Source organism: Cajanus cajan, chromosome 4 (genome assembly GCF_000230855.2).
Source record: "Cajanus cajan strain Asha chromosome 4, NIPB_CcT2T_4, whole genome shotgun sequence".
Lineage (NCBI taxonomy): Eukaryota > Viridiplantae > Streptophyta > Magnoliopsida > Fabales > Fabaceae > Cajanus > Cajanus cajan.
This window is the reverse complement of record NC_138520.1, coordinates 10210587-10228357: the sequence shown is the minus strand read 5'-3', so window position 1 is coordinate 10228357 and position 17771 is coordinate 10210587. Positions and strand designations below refer to the sequence as shown.

The 17771-nt window shown below is 27.7% G+C and overlaps 1 protein-coding gene and 2 long non-coding RNA genes across 4 annotated transcripts; 1 reads left to right on the top strand and 2 right to left on the bottom strand.

The window, feature by feature from the left end:
• Positions 1–7899: 7899 nt before the first annotated feature.
• LOC145956694 (uncharacterized) lies at positions 7900–11138 on the bottom strand. The gene is made up of 2 exons (XR_014432931.1): positions 10381–11138; positions 7900–8807 (listed from the first exon to the last, which is right to left on the bottom strand). It is a non-coding gene; the product is annotated as an uncharacterized LOC145956694 (long non-coding RNA).
• Positions 11139–13031: 1893 nt separating this feature from the next.
• On the bottom strand, positions 13032–16957 carry LOC109795147 (ALA-interacting subunit 3). Of its 2 annotated transcripts, XR_002239531.3 has the most exons (9): positions 16717–16957; positions 15921–15979; positions 15730–15804; positions 15523–15639; positions 15319–15389; positions 14506–14815; positions 14091–14380; positions 13448–13595; positions 13032–13268 (listed from the first exon to the last, which is right to left on the bottom strand). XR_002239531.3 is itself a non-coding variant. In XM_020354571.3 (8 exons), the coding sequence occupies exons 1-8, from the start codon at positions 16787–16789 to the stop codon at positions 13538–13540; spliced, it is 1053 nt and encodes a 350-aa protein (XP_020210160.1). In that variant the 5' UTR covers positions 16790–16957; the 3' UTR covers positions 13358–13537. The 2 variants fall into 2 exon arrangements, 1 of the variants encoding a protein (XP_020210160.1); XM_020354571.3 differs by lacking the exon at positions 13032–13268 and having other exon boundaries at positions 13358–13595.
• LOC109795149 (uncharacterized) lies at positions 14380–16096 on the top strand. The gene is made up of 2 exons (XR_002239533.3): positions 14380–14507; positions 14822–16096. It is a non-coding gene; the product is annotated as an uncharacterized LOC109795149 (long non-coding RNA).
• Positions 16958–17771: the final 814 nt, after the last annotated feature.

The window sequence follows — 17771 nt, the reverse complement described above, 5'->3', positions numbered from 1 at the left end:
AACAATGCAGTGACTCTCACGTAAATTCCGCATTTCTCCCTTTAAAGTTTCGGTGATTTTTTTTATATAATTTATATTAAGTTTAAATATTTTTTTAGTAGTATAATTTAATTTATTTTACCTTTTAATTTTAATAATTTAAAATAATTATTTTTTATCTATATTTAATTTTTAATTATTTTAATCTACATAGTTAACGATAAACTTTTTAGTCTGGTATTTTTATAGTATTTTAATATTTATTGTTATTTTTTTATAATGTTATTATTTTATATTGATATAATAAAAAAATTTAATTTTATAGAAGTAAAAAAAAATTGATAATAAACATTACATATGAAGATAAAAAAAGATATAAAACATTAAAAATTATAATTTAAAATAATTCTAATAAAATAAATTTGATATACACAAAATTAAATTAAAGTTAACATGAAAGAAACAAAATTACAAATAAATTAATGACACAGATTAAAAGATTCAAAAATAAATGTATAAAAATTAAAAAATTATATATTATATTATAAAAACAAAAAATAATTAAAACTAAATAAATATAAGGACTAAAAATATATTTTTTAAATTTTAAGAACTAAAAAATAAAATAACTAAAATTAAAAAATACTTTAATATAATATTATTACAGTTTTTTTAATAATACAAATAAAAAATTGTTAATTTTTTATTTTTATTTTTTATATGAGGAGGGACAATATCGTCTTAACATTTCGGCTCATTTTATCAATAAAGTGATTTTTCTTGTTCGATGCCTGCATATTCTTCTGTTAAGGAACGGTAAGTGCGGATTTTGTTCAAACGACTTTTGATAGAAAATTTATTGAAAAATATATAATGTATTTTTTTTTATATCATCTATGTATGTGTAATACATTTATTAGCATTAATTATAAAATATTTATTTTTAAAATTATACTAAATTACATAATTCATTAGGAGTACTCATTTATACTCTTTATATGACTCAATTGCATAATTTATTTGGATTGATTTTTTTAATTTAATAGATAATATTGAATTTTTCTCAAATAATATTATCTCCATTCAATTTTAATAATCGTTTAATATATTTATACTCAAATCAAGAAACATAATAATTTTTTATTATAAAATAGTTTTGAAGTTTCTTATGTTATTTTTCATTTTTACTCAACAATAAATACTCCCTTTAAATTTATATATAAACAAAAAATGTTTAAATTTTTATTCTAAAATATAAGTAATTTTTAATTAAATTAACTTTATTTAATACTCTTAATTCAAAAATATTACTAAGACAATTAATGAGAGCAAAATTTACAATTAACATGACTGAAGATATTTTAGAAAATATATTGTATATTTTTGTATGAAATTGTGAAAATTAACTAACTTTTTTAATCTATATAAAATTTGTCTTTGTTACTTGTATATAGGTTTTGAGAGACTGAGAGAGTATATATTTATTGTAAATATCTAAATTAATTCAAAAGGTAAGTAAGAAGTGAAGATATATAATTGACAAAATAATAACTAATGTTGTCTTAAATTTTGTAAATGAAAAATAAATAGAAACTAAACACTTTTAAAAAACCACAATTAAAAAGGAATGGGAGAATATTTTTTTTCCAAAACTATTTATAACATTAATGATACGTTTATTTCACCAACTATTTATTTAATTAATAAGATAAGTGACTTTAATTAAAAGTGGTTTTTGTTAAAAAATAATATGAACATAAGTGATCTAGTGACGTTTAAAAATAATTTTTCATTATCATTTAATCTCAAAATTATTATTCATACTACGTTGTTGAGTTTTAAAATAAATGATAAAAAAAGTTATATCAATTAATATTTAAGGTTTAATTATGAAACTCAAAGATAATGAGTGCAGAGACATTTTAAATCAATACTTATAAAAAGATCAGGTAATATTTTAATTTTTAATTTTATAAAAAGTAGCGAAAAACACTACAAATAATTTTTTTATTAGTTAATAATATAAAATTATATATTTTTATTGAATATATATGTAATATTGTATAATTTTGTTAATTATTGTTATTTTTTTCAATAATTAATTGTTTTGGTGATTTTGTGTTTTAATTGTTGAGAAACTATGAAATTAGATAACTTTTTATGAGTTTTTAATTGTTTCGGATTGTTTCTGAGTAGAAGTCAAATTTGACCAATAAGAAAAAGTATAAAAGGTTTATCTTTAGAAATGGACTTCATAAATTCAATTTTTTCAGAAAGTCTGAGTTTAGAGAGAAATGCTCTGGAGACGAAGCGAAACAATTCCCTTCCGACTTCACGAATTCCTTCTCTTCCCTTTCTCGATAGTGATTTTGTGGCTATTTAGGCAATTATAAACTTCAAAGCCAAGGATCGGAGTATTTGCTAGTTGTGGTGCAAAGTAGCTTGGAGTAGTCGTCTGTTTCCTTCTACCTTATTTCTAATCGATTTAAAGGTAAGGGAAGTTGGTGTTTGATGATTGGCTTGAGTTGTGGTGCATTCTTGTTGATGAATTCCCTCATGTAATTGCTATTTTGGATTGGAATTGTAATGAGATTGCTGCATTGCTTAGGTTTTGGTTTTGGTTTCTTTTTGGAGAGAAAACTTGGCGATTATGGACTGTAATAGATGCATGTTGATTCTTGTATTGATTCTAAGTTATTTGTGTTGTTCATATGTTATATGATGAGTTTCATGTTGTTGTAACTGGTTTGAGTTGTAGGTTTGAGCCAATTTATGATTCTACTATATGTGAAAATCATCATGATGCTAAGTGTGATTCAAATGAGGGGTCCTTTGTCTCACTACATCAAGCGTATGATTAGTGACATCGAGCGTGAGGTGAGAGAATTGTCTCTTATTTAGTGACATCAGGCTCGGGCGCAAGGCGTCAATTGCTTTGTAAAAATATGTTTTTTGGTTGAGAAAATGGTGAATATATGTGGGTTAGTTGAATTTATTATATGTTATATATTGATGATTAAAAAGTTGGATGTTGTTGAATGGTGTTGGTTCTATATACATTGATCTAGGACAATGCATATAGATGAATAACTATCAAACTATTGAAATGTTGATGCTAAAAATACTTTAGGCATTTAGGCATGTTATGTTGATTAACTGTTGAAAGTTGAGGTGATGATGTTGAAAATGTTGAAGACATTTATGCATTAGGGTGTGTTGTGTTGATCAACTTAGGACTAAAGGAGAGGGTATTTTAGAAAATTAGATATCCCATTATGAGGATATTAGTGTGATGCTCTACGAGTTCTATTGTTGAAAAACTCTTCTTGAATAGTAAACTTTAAAAGTGAATAGTTAAGTCTCCTCTAGAACCTTAATTGATGTGGTATATGAGTCAATTCAACGCATACTAGCTATAAGTGACTAATGTTGATCATATGTGAGTAAGGTCTAGATATACGTATATAAAGTGATTAATCGAGTAAGGTACAAGGTTGATGACTTAGTCCCCTAAATGAATACTATAAGGGCATAATGTTTTAAGGGTAGTCAGTGGACTAATTTCATAAGGGGCTTAATTATGTAAACTAATATTGTCAAATTTTGATATATCATTTTATTATGGATTGGTATCTAAATTCACTATTGATCTAACAAGTCTTTAAACTCTTTAAATTACTTACCTTTGTTGTAGGAGATCTCCGTAAGTGAATACATAATGAAACATGTAGTTGGGGAGTATGCACATGATGTGTTGTTGTGTTGTTGTTCATATGCTATGTGGATTGTGGTTGAATGACATAATTGCGGTGAAAGTTGAAATATGATGTGAAGGAATAAGTTGTTATCTTCTTAAGGTGTTGAATGTCATGTTGAGGTGCTAGTTCTAAGTCATGTTATTGTTGTATTGTATGGTTTACATGTTGGTGTTGGTAATATAATTGTTATACTTTTATAGTTATTATGTGATTACTGTTTTGAGTATTAGTTTACCCTTTATATGTTTTCTTGTGATTAGACTATGATGATCATATTTATATCAGAGCATGATAGGGTTAGGTAGAAGAAATTTGGTGGTTAAGGATCTGGCTAGATGATGGTGTAACTTAACACTACTTCTATATAGTTTTGCTTAACACTACTTCTATATAATTTTGTAAAGTTGATTTACCAATAACTTAGGTTTATACAATAAAATTTTTGGATTATTATATATACATATATATTCATATAGTATTTTAGTTGTAGATGCAAATCTTTTGTACATGTATTTATATAATATCACCTGTATATCTAAAAATTGTGTGTATGATTGCCTAGGTAGAAACTTGTATTTTTTTTACTACTAATAGTTAATCTATTAAGTGTAAGTACCATCATGGATCATTACAATATAAAATTTATGAGTATGCTTACTAAATTCTTTTGAATATGTAAAAACACTAATTTGCACTTGATTTGTCATCTTGTATTTAAAGGTAAATTATATAAAAGATTTTAAAAAGCATTTATTTTTATTTTTATTATATTAAAAATATGTAAATGTGTGATTAATTTGCTGTTCAAAATAATTAAATAACATTCTCATTTTTTTAATATAAGAAAAACATATTAAAAAAATATCTTATCTCATTGAAATAAACTCAAATAAGACTGTGGTGGAGTAATGGTAACTTTTTAATAATTAAAATAAATATTAAAATTTAAAAATAAAACCAATGTTTTAGTAACTTTATAAATTATAGGAATAATTAATTTTTATTCTTCTATTGTGTAATTTTGATTTTTAAAATTTTAATTGAGCAATTTTAATTTTTTAAATATTATAATTATATGATTTTGATTTTTCAAATATTAATTAAACAATTTTAAGTGTCACAATTATATCATATTTAAGTTCCTCAATTATTATAATTATATAATTTTTATTTATTTAAATTATTCATATTATAATTTTCATTCATATATTAAATAATATATTATTATTATTATTAAAATCATTAATATATGTAACTTAAATACATAAAAGTTTATCTAATTATGATATTAAAAAGATTAAAATTATACAATTTAGATATTAAAATTACTTGATTAAAAATTGAAATATTAAAATTATACAGATACTTATAAATTAAAATTACTTAATTAAAATTTTAAAATTAAAATCATATAACTTTTATAATTGAGAGGAAAAGTGCATTTAAGCCTGAATTATTTATAATTCAGTTTGGTTTGGAATCTGTTGTGAACCTTTACTTGGTAGAACAGACGCACGACTTTCAATATTAAGTAAACATAACCCATTTAAAATTGGATTAGGGATGAAGATTTTATGTAATTTTCGCAAAGCTATAGGTTATAATTTTGTCTCCAGCGTTCTAAAGAAAATCTCAAGAAAAAGAAAAGCTTTTCTCAAGAGATTACAAGTGAAAGTATCATGTAATCATTACCAAAAATAATATAAATTATTAAATATGATTGATGTACAATTTATGATACAAGATTATTTTTAATTATTCATTATTTATTTTAAAATATTATATTTTAATTCATAAATAAAAGTTTAAATTAGATAAAAAATTAAATTTTTTTTCCTTAAAAAAGTCCATAAAAAGCTCTTACATAAAATAATTATTCATATTTAATATATAATTATTGATTATATATTTTATTTTAAAAATATAATGTCTGCGTGACTGGATTTGAATATGATAAAATTTATTATGGATGATGAATAAAATATTTTGATGAAACAATTAATAGCATAAGGAAACTAAATGAAGCAAATAACCAATATCTTTAAATCATTGCAATAATGCCACTTTAGATAAAAACAACATTCATAGTATTCAATTCACTACTATTAAGATAGAAAAACACACTGCTAACACCATCAATGTCCTTGTCCATAACAAAAAGTCATGACTCATAAGAGTCGTGAGAGTTAGGACAACTCATATACTACACATCAACAAATTGTTGATAACAACACTCTTTTAAATTTTAATATTTATTAAGTGAAATTTCATGATAATCTCAATAATAAAGATTGATATAAGATTTTATTTAATATTGAAAATTGGAAATATTCAATATATACACTCACATATCGAATGGAGTGAAACCAATTTGATGTGTTGACCTTATTCAAGTCATAGAATTCAAAGAAACTTTATAGTTTATACAAATACAAATTGAGTCCTACACTATTCCTTGCTCGACCCCTTTTGAATAATGGATGACTTCAAATGCTTCTTTATCATTTTTTCATTTGGGTAATATTTTTCCTTTTTTTTTATAGGGAGTTAGCTTGTCCATGACTAATAATTTGTTACACTTTCTAACAACCGAATGAAATTATAGAATATTAAAATAATCTTTTAAAGAGAATTTCATGTATCTAAAATATTCATAATATGTTCATTTCTCTATCTTCAAAGATGGTTCTTGTTATGATTATAGTAGAAGTTTTAAATCCAATAATTAAAAACTATATAAATATAAATTATTAAATAAAATAAATTTAGATAAAAATAAGTTATTCATAGAAATCCTAGTAAATAAAATCATCTTATAAATTATTATAAAGTATTAAATAATGTAATAGTATTCGAAAACCAAATCATCACATCTCGTTGTTCGATAATAACAGTACTATGGAATAAACATTTTTTTTATACATAAATAAACCGTTTCTTGTTCATACACTTTGTCATTATTTTATTATAAGAAATACATCAAACAGTGATGAGTGATCTTTTCTGGCAGATCGGCTTATATAAGTAGAAAATGTTTTTCTTTCTTAAATTATTACATTATTCTCTATTTGAGACAATATTAAAAAAAATTAGTCTGTAAAAAAAAATCAGATAAAATTATGTGTGGTCAAGAGTCATATTTTATAAATGCATATTAATCTTTTATTATTAATTTTGAAAGATTGTATAAAATTTTACATACCATGTTTATAAATAAATAAAAAATAAAGAAAAACATAGAATTATTAAAGATGACCAGATTATTTCTCAAATTATTTAACACAATTACGTACAAACACTGTTAATTAAGCTAAAATAAACACATAAATTAATTCCACACTTTATGTTACAATCTTACAAGCTAGGGGTTTTAAAAAGAAAGGTATTTTACGAAGCTAATTTTATATATTAAGCACAAATTTTACTTATTTTAATATTTATATTTCTTTTCTCTTTGAGCATGGGTTTGGCATAGGGGGTGATAAAATGAATTAGTCATATCCGTTTTTCTCCAACTCGCAAAAATTAGACTGGGTTAGGCCGGTCATTGTAAAACAGAAATGTTGGTCCATCCTGTCTAAGAACAGGTTGACAGACCAACAAACTAACTTGCATACCATTAAAAGAAAATTGCAAAAAAAATAAATCTTATATTTAAATAAAAAAATTACTATAAATAAATAAATATAATCACGTAAAATTAAAAATGCATATATATTGTACATAATATATGTTCAACAAAAATAAATTATAAATTTATAATAAAATCAAAATTAAATTACAAATTTATAAATTACTATTTTTTTTTACAAAAATCTCAAATGTAGACAGGTAGAGAGTTTTTTACTCAAATAATACTATTTTAAAAAATATTTACCCAAATAGCAACCGTGCAAATTTATTTTTTCAACTAGCATTTTTTACTGTTCACGTTCCAGAACGAGCTGTTCTGATTCCAGAATGGGCTGTTCCAGATTAAAAAAATAACACATGACGAGTGGATCAGAACGGGCCGTTCCGGATTCAAAAAATGCACATAAAAAGTGGAACAAGAACGGGTCGTTCTGAATTCGGAACGGGCCGTTCTAGCCTACAGATTCAGGCTTTTATTTATTTATTTATTTTTTTGATTTTCACTTATCAAATACCAAAACTCAGAGACTACCATCAAGTGATTAAATTTATTGAATATTAACTTTATAAATACAACTAAATAAATTTATTAAAATTCATTACAACAATAAAGATCAATGGTGGCGTGACCAGGAGTGTGACAATATGAACAATTTTTTACACGATTATGTTATTTTCTAATGTCCATCTCTGTTCTAATCCTGCTGGACTTTGGCCGACCCTTGAGAGTTCTTTTGCATTCTAGATTTGGCCACAAAGTTGGAAGAAACACAACATCTGAGAGAAGTTTGACTTACTGAGAAATTTACAATAAGGCTAAATGAAATGTGGTATGATTGCAGCAAGTTTCAGAAAGTTCATATTCCTTGTTCGCATGACCCACTAGGAGATTTACAGTAAGGCGTGACCAGGAGTGTGACAATAGGAACAATTTTTTACACGATTATGTTGTTCTCTAATGTCCATCTCTGTTGTAATCTTGTTGGACTTTAGCTGACCCTTAAAAGTTCTTTTGCGTTCTAGATTTGGCCACAAAGTTGGAAGAAACGCAACATCCGAGAGAAGTTTGACCCGCTGAGAAATTTACAATAAGGCTAAATGAAATGTGGTATAATTGTAGCAAGTTTCAGAAAGTTCATATTGTGACACCCTTACTACCCCAATACATATATCGAAATATAATAAAAAAAATTAAGGAAAATAAACTTTTTAAGTTGGTAAAAGGGTTCACATAATACTTCATAACTGTTCTGACTGAAAAATAAAACTTGAAAGATAAAATTCAAGAGTTTACACATTTTTCAAAGAAAATAACATTTATTACAATACCAAATATTCTATCCTAGAGATCCTCTTGCCCCGATGTCACACTATCAGAGCATTTCCCAAATTAACGGATGGCATTCTATATACCACTTGCAGTTGGATCCTCTCCACCTAAATTATCAACAATTTATACGGTGAGAAAAGAAAAATTATCTATATGCAAAATACATTCAATCATATCACAGTATAATTTCATCATAACTCATTATATAGTGTATATATATATATATCAATTACTCATCATATTCACATACAACATTCATGTCAATCCAACAATTAACACTATGCCAAGGCCTCGCCACATCTGACACAAGTGATACAGGTTAATTGCCTCACTCAACCCACACCAGACCAGGGGTCACGCCCTCCCTGTAGCATCACTTACCCAGGGGCCGTGCCGTCCCTCGCCATTTTGGTGTGAGGAAACACAATCACATTACAATCAATACAATCTCTTGCAATTAATCCTATGTCAGGGCTACCATAAGCAACATAAGTGGTGGTGTTAACTGTCCTACTCATCCCACATCATACTAGGGTCACGCCTTCCCTATAGCACCACTTACCCAGGGGTCGTGCCATCCTAGTCATCAATGTGAGACATCACAATCATAATCATACAATATCTCAACTCATAATTCAATTTCACATCAATATCATCCATCAAATAACATAACAATAACTAATATAATAATCAATAGAATGATTAGTATAAACTATAAACAGCGTATCAGGGGTTATACTACTCCTACCATGCTCATCCTTATTTCATATGAAAGATAAGAAAATTTCCTACAACTCTCATGAAGACATCAAGTCCTAATTCCATCATCTACTTTGTGAAAAATGATAAAAACCGCAACAGTTATAGATAAAGCTGACAGCTTGACCCCTCTTCACTAAAACATCCATATCTGGAGTTCTAGACCTCCTTTTTGGGTGATTCCAACGCCATTGGAAAGCTAAAATCCAAGGCTACAACTTTCATTAAGACCTCAAAATCAAAATATTCACGCTAAGCGCCCAGACTTGCACTCAGCGCGCCCAGCGCATTCTGCAACCAGCAACCCATGAAAACCTTGAAAATTCCTTCCAATCATGAATCCAATCCAAATTACACGAATTTGAACCATTAAAAAAAAACATAAACAATATCAAAAAACATCATTTTAAGCAATAAATTTAAGTTTTAACCATTAATCCATGGAAATCATGAAGAAATCATGAAAACCCTAACCAAAACCTTTTCCCTTCAATCCAACCTCAATCATACATAGAACATGGAATTAATGTGATAATTCAAACTCATACATACCAGATTAAGTCTTATAAGTACTACCCTTACAATATAGTGAAAAACTAGGAATACATATATATATAGATAATAATAAAGAAAATATAAATTAACTCCAGTAAAGGTGGCAGTGCCTCCTAGTTAGGAATCCATTTATATTTTCCAAATCATAAAAATATAACAAAGATGTAAATTTTAGTCTTTTATCAAGAACATTTAAATTACAAAATAATAGGAGGCTCAGCCTTCCATTCAGATAAATTCCAAATTATAAATTAATAGGAGGCTCGGCCTTCCATTCAGATAAATTAAACGTGATTTTAAGAAATTATTCCTCTACCCAATTCCCTCATGTACTCTACATATAAATAATCCCCTTTTCCCCCGTACCTGGATGAATAGGAACTTGGGCAGAACCTCCTCCTCTTTTTCTTAAATCGGGACCGAAATTAGAGCAGAACCTCCTCTCTTATTCTCTCTTTTTATTTCTCTAGAATTTCTTCTCTCTAAAATTATGAATTTCCAAAAACCTTAAACTCCTATTTATAGAATTTATGAAGTTACTATGCATAGATTAAAATAATATTATTTCATTATTATATATTAAAAGTTACTTTTTATTAAAATATTCAAATAAATAGAATTGGAATTCAATTGAATTCCGCAGCCTCTGCATTCCACCGCAGCCATTTCCTATTCAAATTCTAATAATTGAAAAAAAATACTATTTAGAAATACGTATACATGAATAGTAAAATACGTATACATAAATAGTAAAATACGTATATATGAATAGTAAAATACGTAAAAATATGATAAACCTTCTAATAATCCCAATACATAAAAATAAAATTTTTGGGATGTTACACATATCCATTGCTCACATGACTCGCTGGGAGATTTACGGTAAGGCTAAATGTAATGTGGTGTGATTGCGGCAAGTTCCAAAAAGTTCATATCCCTTGCTCGCATGTACTCGCTTCATGCTTACATGCACATCACGACTATCGAACTTACATATCTCTCATATATACCTTACAACAAGTTGCAAAAGTATACGAATGACAATTTGGAGAGTTCCGACATGAAGATTATTGGCCTACTTACACTGGTCCAACTTTGTAGTCAAATCCAGAATTCAAGAGAACTTTCAAGGGTGACCAAAGTCCAGCAAGATTAAAACAGATATGGACATTAAAGAACAACATAATCAGTTTCTACCACCATTGATCTTTATTGTTGTATTGAATTTTAATAAATTTATTTAGTTATATTTACAATGTTAATATTCAATAAATTTAATCACTTGATAGTAGTATTTGAGTTTTGGTATTTGATAAGTGAAAATCGAAAAAGAAACCTGAATCTGTAGGCCAGAATGGCCCGTTCCGGATTCAGAACAGCCCGTTCTGGTTCCACTTTTTATGTACATTTTTTGAATCTGGAACGGCCCATTCTGATCCATCCGTCATGTGTTATTTTTTAATCTGGAACGGCCTATTCTAGAATCAGAACAACCCATTCTGGAACGTGAATAGAAAATAATGCTAATCTAGGAAATAAATTTACATAATTACTATTTGGGTAAATATTTTTTAAAATAATATTATTTGAGTAAAAATCTCACAGGTGGATTGTGATAGATCAACCCACTATTTAGTCGACCACGAATTAGAATGATGGACTTCATCTGTCAATTTTTGTTTGGCCAACGGATCGACATGTGGATCACAACCATTTTACCACCTCTATTTTAGCAGCAATGAAAAACGGAAAAAGAGTAAAAAAAAAATATGTATAGACCTTACTGTAAATTCATTATTTGAGAGTTTGAAAGATAAGTTGAAATGCCAAAAACAAATAAAATTATGGGGTCCATCCAAAAAGCTTCTACACTTGATTGCGCAGATTTGCAAAGAAACATACTTGATTATGTTTTTCTTTAATATAATATAATATTAAGAAATAATAATAATAGTAAAATAAAACAAAATATTATTAATAATAATAAAAATTTTTATTTATTACTTTTATATTAATTATTAAATAATCTTTCTAACTTTTTTTTCACTTCTCTTTTACTTCTTTCTTACTAAACAATCTTAATTCCCACTTTCTTTTTTCCTTATTTGGTATAAATGAAAAAAAGGGAAAAGAAAAAGAAAAAGAAAGAAGAGAAAGAACCACCTTTCCCTTATTTGGTTCCACCTTTCCCTTATTTGGTTGTCTAGTTTAAGAAGAAAAAACACTTATTTTTTTGTGGAGCTCACATTAGACTTCCTCTCTAATTTGAAAAGAAAGGAGAAGACAAACACTGAACCTTATCTTTCATAATATCACCTTTTTTTTTTTATCCGCAAACAAATTATTTCATAATATCACAGATTATTTTATAATATCACATATGTGTATCGAATAAATATACATATTTTTTTCGACTTATTTTCTATTCAATTAAACAATAAAAAAAAACTTATATTTTTTTCTTTTCTTTCACTCTTTCTCATACCCAATAATTAAGTTTTCTTTTTATTTTCTTTCCTTCTACTTTTTCTCGCGAACCTTCTACTTTTTTTTTCGTGAACCAAACATACCGTTACATTTGGTACGTAGAAATGTTTGTAATTTAGTTTTAGCTAATTTTTGTATATAAGTCATTTGTTTTATATATAAAAATGTTATTGGTGCATAAATGTACTAATCTCTTTAGGGTTTGATTCTTTGAGATTGCCTTTTGAATGTACGTGGCATAAGTTATCCTTGTGACTTTTCAATCCAAATACCTTCTTTGATAATAAGAAAATATTATTTATGTATACATTTTAATTTTATCGCTTTTTGGACTAAATATTGAGATTAAAACAAAATTAAATCTAGTTTAAAAATCACTCAAAAAAAGAACTTTAGATTTTTCTTTACATTATCTACATTAAAATCGGATATCATACACAACCTATGTTGTATATAGCATTTCTAAATGTGATTAACCGATTATATAAAACTCGCGTGATACATATATTGATGTTATATTCCGGTCCAAATTAAATCTAAAACATTAAGAGCATGTTTGACTCTTGTCTCACTTTTTTTTTTTTTTTTTAATAAAAAAAACTACTTTATGAAACAATTCTACACAACTCAGCGATCATTTTCTCATCCAAAATTTATTAAAATTTGAAAATTATTTTAAATATAAAATAGAAACAATTGAGAAAATATTTCTCATCTTCTTTTTCTGTTTTCTTCAAGTGCTCCGTTCAATTGCTCATCCGATAAACCTTTCAAAATCATAAAAGAATTGTAAACAAATACTTTCAAATGTACTTAGGAAATAAACAAGTTTCAGAAGCAAAGAACAAATAAGGTCTAAGCAATCCTCAAAAAGATAAGTTTATATCTACCCATATATTAATAGTGGGGAAAGTTGTATGATACATCAAGAACAAAAGTTCATCACCTTAGTCCCAAGTACAAGCCTCGTGACAGATTCCTTTCTTGAGACATGAGAAATAATGTATTGTTAAACAAGTCAAAAGATGAAATCCAATCATCTTAGACTTCCAGGATTTCTGTTCCAAGACAAGTATGATGGATCACCAAGGGGTCTGCATATACCGCAATATGTCAATGTCATTATCTATTTGGCACAGATGTCAAACATTCTTAAACAGTCCAAGATAAATGTTCAAAATAATTTAAACCATGTAAGCAACAACAGAAAAAACCAATCTTGCCAAAAAAATGATTAAATATGTTTTTAGTCACTGAATTTTTTTGACAATTTTCACTTTTAATCTTTGAACAATTTTTGGTTTTGTTTTAGTCCCCAAAATTTTCCTTTGAAACAAAAATCTTGATGCCAAAGATCAAGAAAGTTAATAGGGAAGTTCAAAGACTAAAAGTGAAAATCAACAAAAGTTTAAGGACTAGAACTAATAAAAAAAATTGATCAGAAACTAAAAGTGAAAATCAGCAAAAGTTCAAAGATTAAAAACATATTTAATTCAAGAAGAAATCGTGGCCAATTTGTTAATGTTTTTACCAATGAAATTAATAGAACCATGAAGTGTAGAAGAGAAGAATATGTAGTACTTCCTCACCTTGGCTGCATCACATATAGAAGTAGGAAACCTACTGCCAACAACAAGGAAACCCCACCAATGAGAATATATGCCATCCCCAAGAAGTGATTTCTTCCACCAACCCAAGTTGTGGTTGAAAGAACCAGGCTCTTTCTTCCTCCAAACTCGTATGTATTATAATTGTTCTCTATTACAAGCATTACTTCTTCATTAACTTCAATGTCAGTCTCAATCTTTCCATATAGTTTTCTGAATGTAGGAAGTGCTGCTGTCCTCATCCAAACAATGAGATCCTCTTGTTCACTCAACTGTGCATGCCACATGATGACAAAGATTCATTTCTCAAGATATCAGAAAAGTGAAGAGGAATTTTCTCTCAAGAAGTGAACATAAATACAAATTAATATACGGCAATGGAGATATATTTACTTACAGGTATGCTCTCATTAAGTCTAGCTCCCCCAATCAAACCTCCAATCTGAAAATTCTTAGGATAAACATCGGACCCAAATTTCGCCAATTGGTCACTCTTCCATGCTATGTTCTTTTTGTTGATCACCAAATCTTTGTTATTGCTTGAAATTCTGTATGTGTCATTAAAAAGGCTCCATGCAATAATGCCACAAGGGACAATTGGTTTATGGCCCAATTCAGTTGATGTATAGTCTTCAGGACTGCATGAGCCTACATCATTCTCTGATGCTTTATTCCTCAGTTGTTTATCATCTCTACTTTTAACGTATCTGCAGATATCATCCAAAATCCATGTTGGAAAGATCATTCAACATTCAGTATGAAATTATTTTTTTTTCTATGATCGAGTGAAGTTTTCTGATTCATCAGAATTACAATTACTACCCCAAAGTTCGAATCTAAGACTTTGTACATTTTTATCTTAATTTCTTCCTACCACTAGATCGACCCTAGTAGTTTAATTGAGTGAATTTTGTACAACATGAGAGCAAACAAAACACAAATTAAAGTCCATGAAAATCAAGTTGTCTAGATAGATGTGTAATCCTGATATGCAGGAGGGGACATGGCACAAAACCAAAAGACAAAATATAGTCTTAGCCTTTCAGGGTTCAGTTAGGCTTGGTCCAAATTCAAGAAGAACACGACTGATGACAAAACTTGAGCCTAATGGAGAGGCCTTTCTACCACAAAAAATGGAATGAAATGCCAAATCAGATGCATTGATACAAAATATAATGGGAGCAAGATTTTGCTAGTTAATTGCACATACCGGCGATGGTTTTGGTAAAAGTTACCAAGCTGATAATAGACATAAATAGGGGCCTTCATTTTATTCTTAATCTGCAAAATTTGCAGCAAATTATTTTATAAAAGTTGCAGCCTAAATGATGATGTCAACAAGGAGAAATAAGTTCCTCCAAAGCAATGTAGAATTGAACTTTCACTTGTATCAGTGATAAGCAGTTGTACTAACAGTCAAGTTCCTGGTGCAAGTTTTGTTTATGTTGTCGTTTTGAATATATTCCAGTGCATCATCTTTGTAATCAGGTGGAAGGCATTCATCATCATATCGAAATGGCACTTCCACCACCTGCATCGGAAGATCTTGTTCAGTACACAATCAATTTGAGTACCCAAATCCCTTTGATACTGTGTAATATGTATGGAGACAAATTCTTACACTCTCTGATGCAAACAATGAAGCAAGACCAACAGGAATGAAGATGAGTCCTATAACAGTAAATATTGAAATGGCCTGGAAAACAAAGATAAAATCAATGATAAGAAGAATCTAGCAGACAAACACTGTTGTTGCATATTATGATTCTGTTGTAAAACTAAGAAGTTAATGTTAGAACTTAGAAGCCATACCCAACTAGGTGTTAGAATTGGTTGCCAGGCATCAAGTTCTTGCTGTGAGAATCTAGAATCTACCACAGATAAAAAATTCACGAGTTACATAGCTAGATTAAATGCAATAGAAGATACAGAGACCCCAAAATGTAGAGAAAGAGAGAGAGAGGGGGGGGGGGGGGGGGGGGGAGGGGGGACAATAAGAGAACTATCAACATCAATTATTACAACAACTAGAGTCCCTCAGATTTAACAATTGAGAAAAAAGAACAGAAATTATAAGAGAGATTAACACAATAAAAAAAAGGTTACACTCAAACTCCACACGCCATGGCATTTTGTCTAACAAAGACATCACAAGACAATGAAAATAAATAATGATTAATCTTCTCGTAATGCAATATATATGGTAGTTATATATCCTGTAATCATTCAAGAAAGAGAAATCAATAGAATTCAATGGATACAGGGATACACATGTTGTTTATATGACAACACAATCAATCTCTATCTACCCTGCTAAACAGCATCATGTGCGAAATGGGATTCAAACATTTTTCAAAAACCTAAATGAACCAAAGTTTTGCAAATCCAAACATCTCAACAAATAACAAGCACCCCCCTAAATCTGTTAAATTAAAGCTTCAATGTCAATAATCAAAACCCTGAAACTCACATTTTTAAAACTACACGTACAAGGAATTATGGACATACATTTCAATTTTGAAACATGTGAATGAAATTCTCCTAGTGGAAGCAGCAAAAGTAATTAGTTAATAAATTAGAAAAATGGAATGAAGAAAAAAGAAGATACATTTGGGCTTCCTGAAATTCTTGGATTGTCCATCTGTGACGGCCACGGAGGTGGATGAGGATTCAACAGACATAGCCACGAAATTGAACGTGACTAAAAGGACAGAACATGCAAAGTGGGAGATTTTGGGTAGATAAAAAACTAAGTGAATCTACAAAACTTGGCCTTTATTTGTTCCTCTCTCACTCTATATTTACATCCATAATGTTATCTACCTGTCTTTGGATTTTTGAGGATGTTGTCACCGCTTTTCAATGTCAAACCACCACACGTTCACTATATTATTCATTCCATGTATTTTTACATTTTTCGACTTCCATTATGTTGCTATATTTATTTAAAAATATTCAAAAATAATTAATATTTATTAAATCAATTAGTATTATATATAGTCTTTGAATTTCAAAATTTTGAATTCAAATATTAAATTTAATTAATTTTTAATAATATTTTTTGTTATTTAAAAATTGTGCAAACAAAAAATAGAATATCTCCTTATGATAAGTATAGGAAATAGTTTAGTCTTGATTAAACAAATAAACGGTCATTAAACTCTTATATTTTATCATCATAATAGTACTAAAGTTTAAATTCAAAATTATATAAATTTTATTCTAACTCTAATCATTAAGTCGTCTCTTATAATAAATAAATAATAATTATTAAAATAATATATAAATATTATTAAAGGAACATAGATATCATAATTTAAATACTATAATATAAATTTTGATGAATTTTTCTTCGAGTTAATTTTGTGTTTATTCGAATAAGTCATTTGATCGGCTAGTTTTCTAGTTTATCACCAGATTGGTCGAATTTTCAAAAATATTAATAAATTTGATCAAAATTATTTATATTTTAATTTTCTTATCTATAAAAATTATAGATGTCTACAAAATTTATATAAAATTCTATATATACTACCCATAATGTATATATATCACAACTTTTTTATCATTTGACGGTGTAAATTTTTAACTTTCTGTTTTTTCACATTATTTTTTTTTTATCTGTCACATTTATAAATTGTTGTTCCAAATGCAACTTCCATT

Bases quoted from the DNA above. Each gene is read 5' to 3' on its own strand.
- LOC109795147 (XM_020354571.3), bottom strand. From the start codon at position 16,789: ATGTCTGTTGAATCCTCATCCACCTCCGTGGCCGTCACAGATGGACAA. The intron at 15,980-16,716 runs GTATCTTCTTTT...TATCTGTGGTAG, and splicing joins GAATTTCAGGAAGCCCAAAT to ATTCTAGATTCTCACAGCAA. The intron at 13,596-14,090 runs GTGAGGAAGTAC...CGGTATATGCAG, and splicing joins CTATATGTGATGCAGCCAAG to ACCCCTTGGTGATCCATCAT.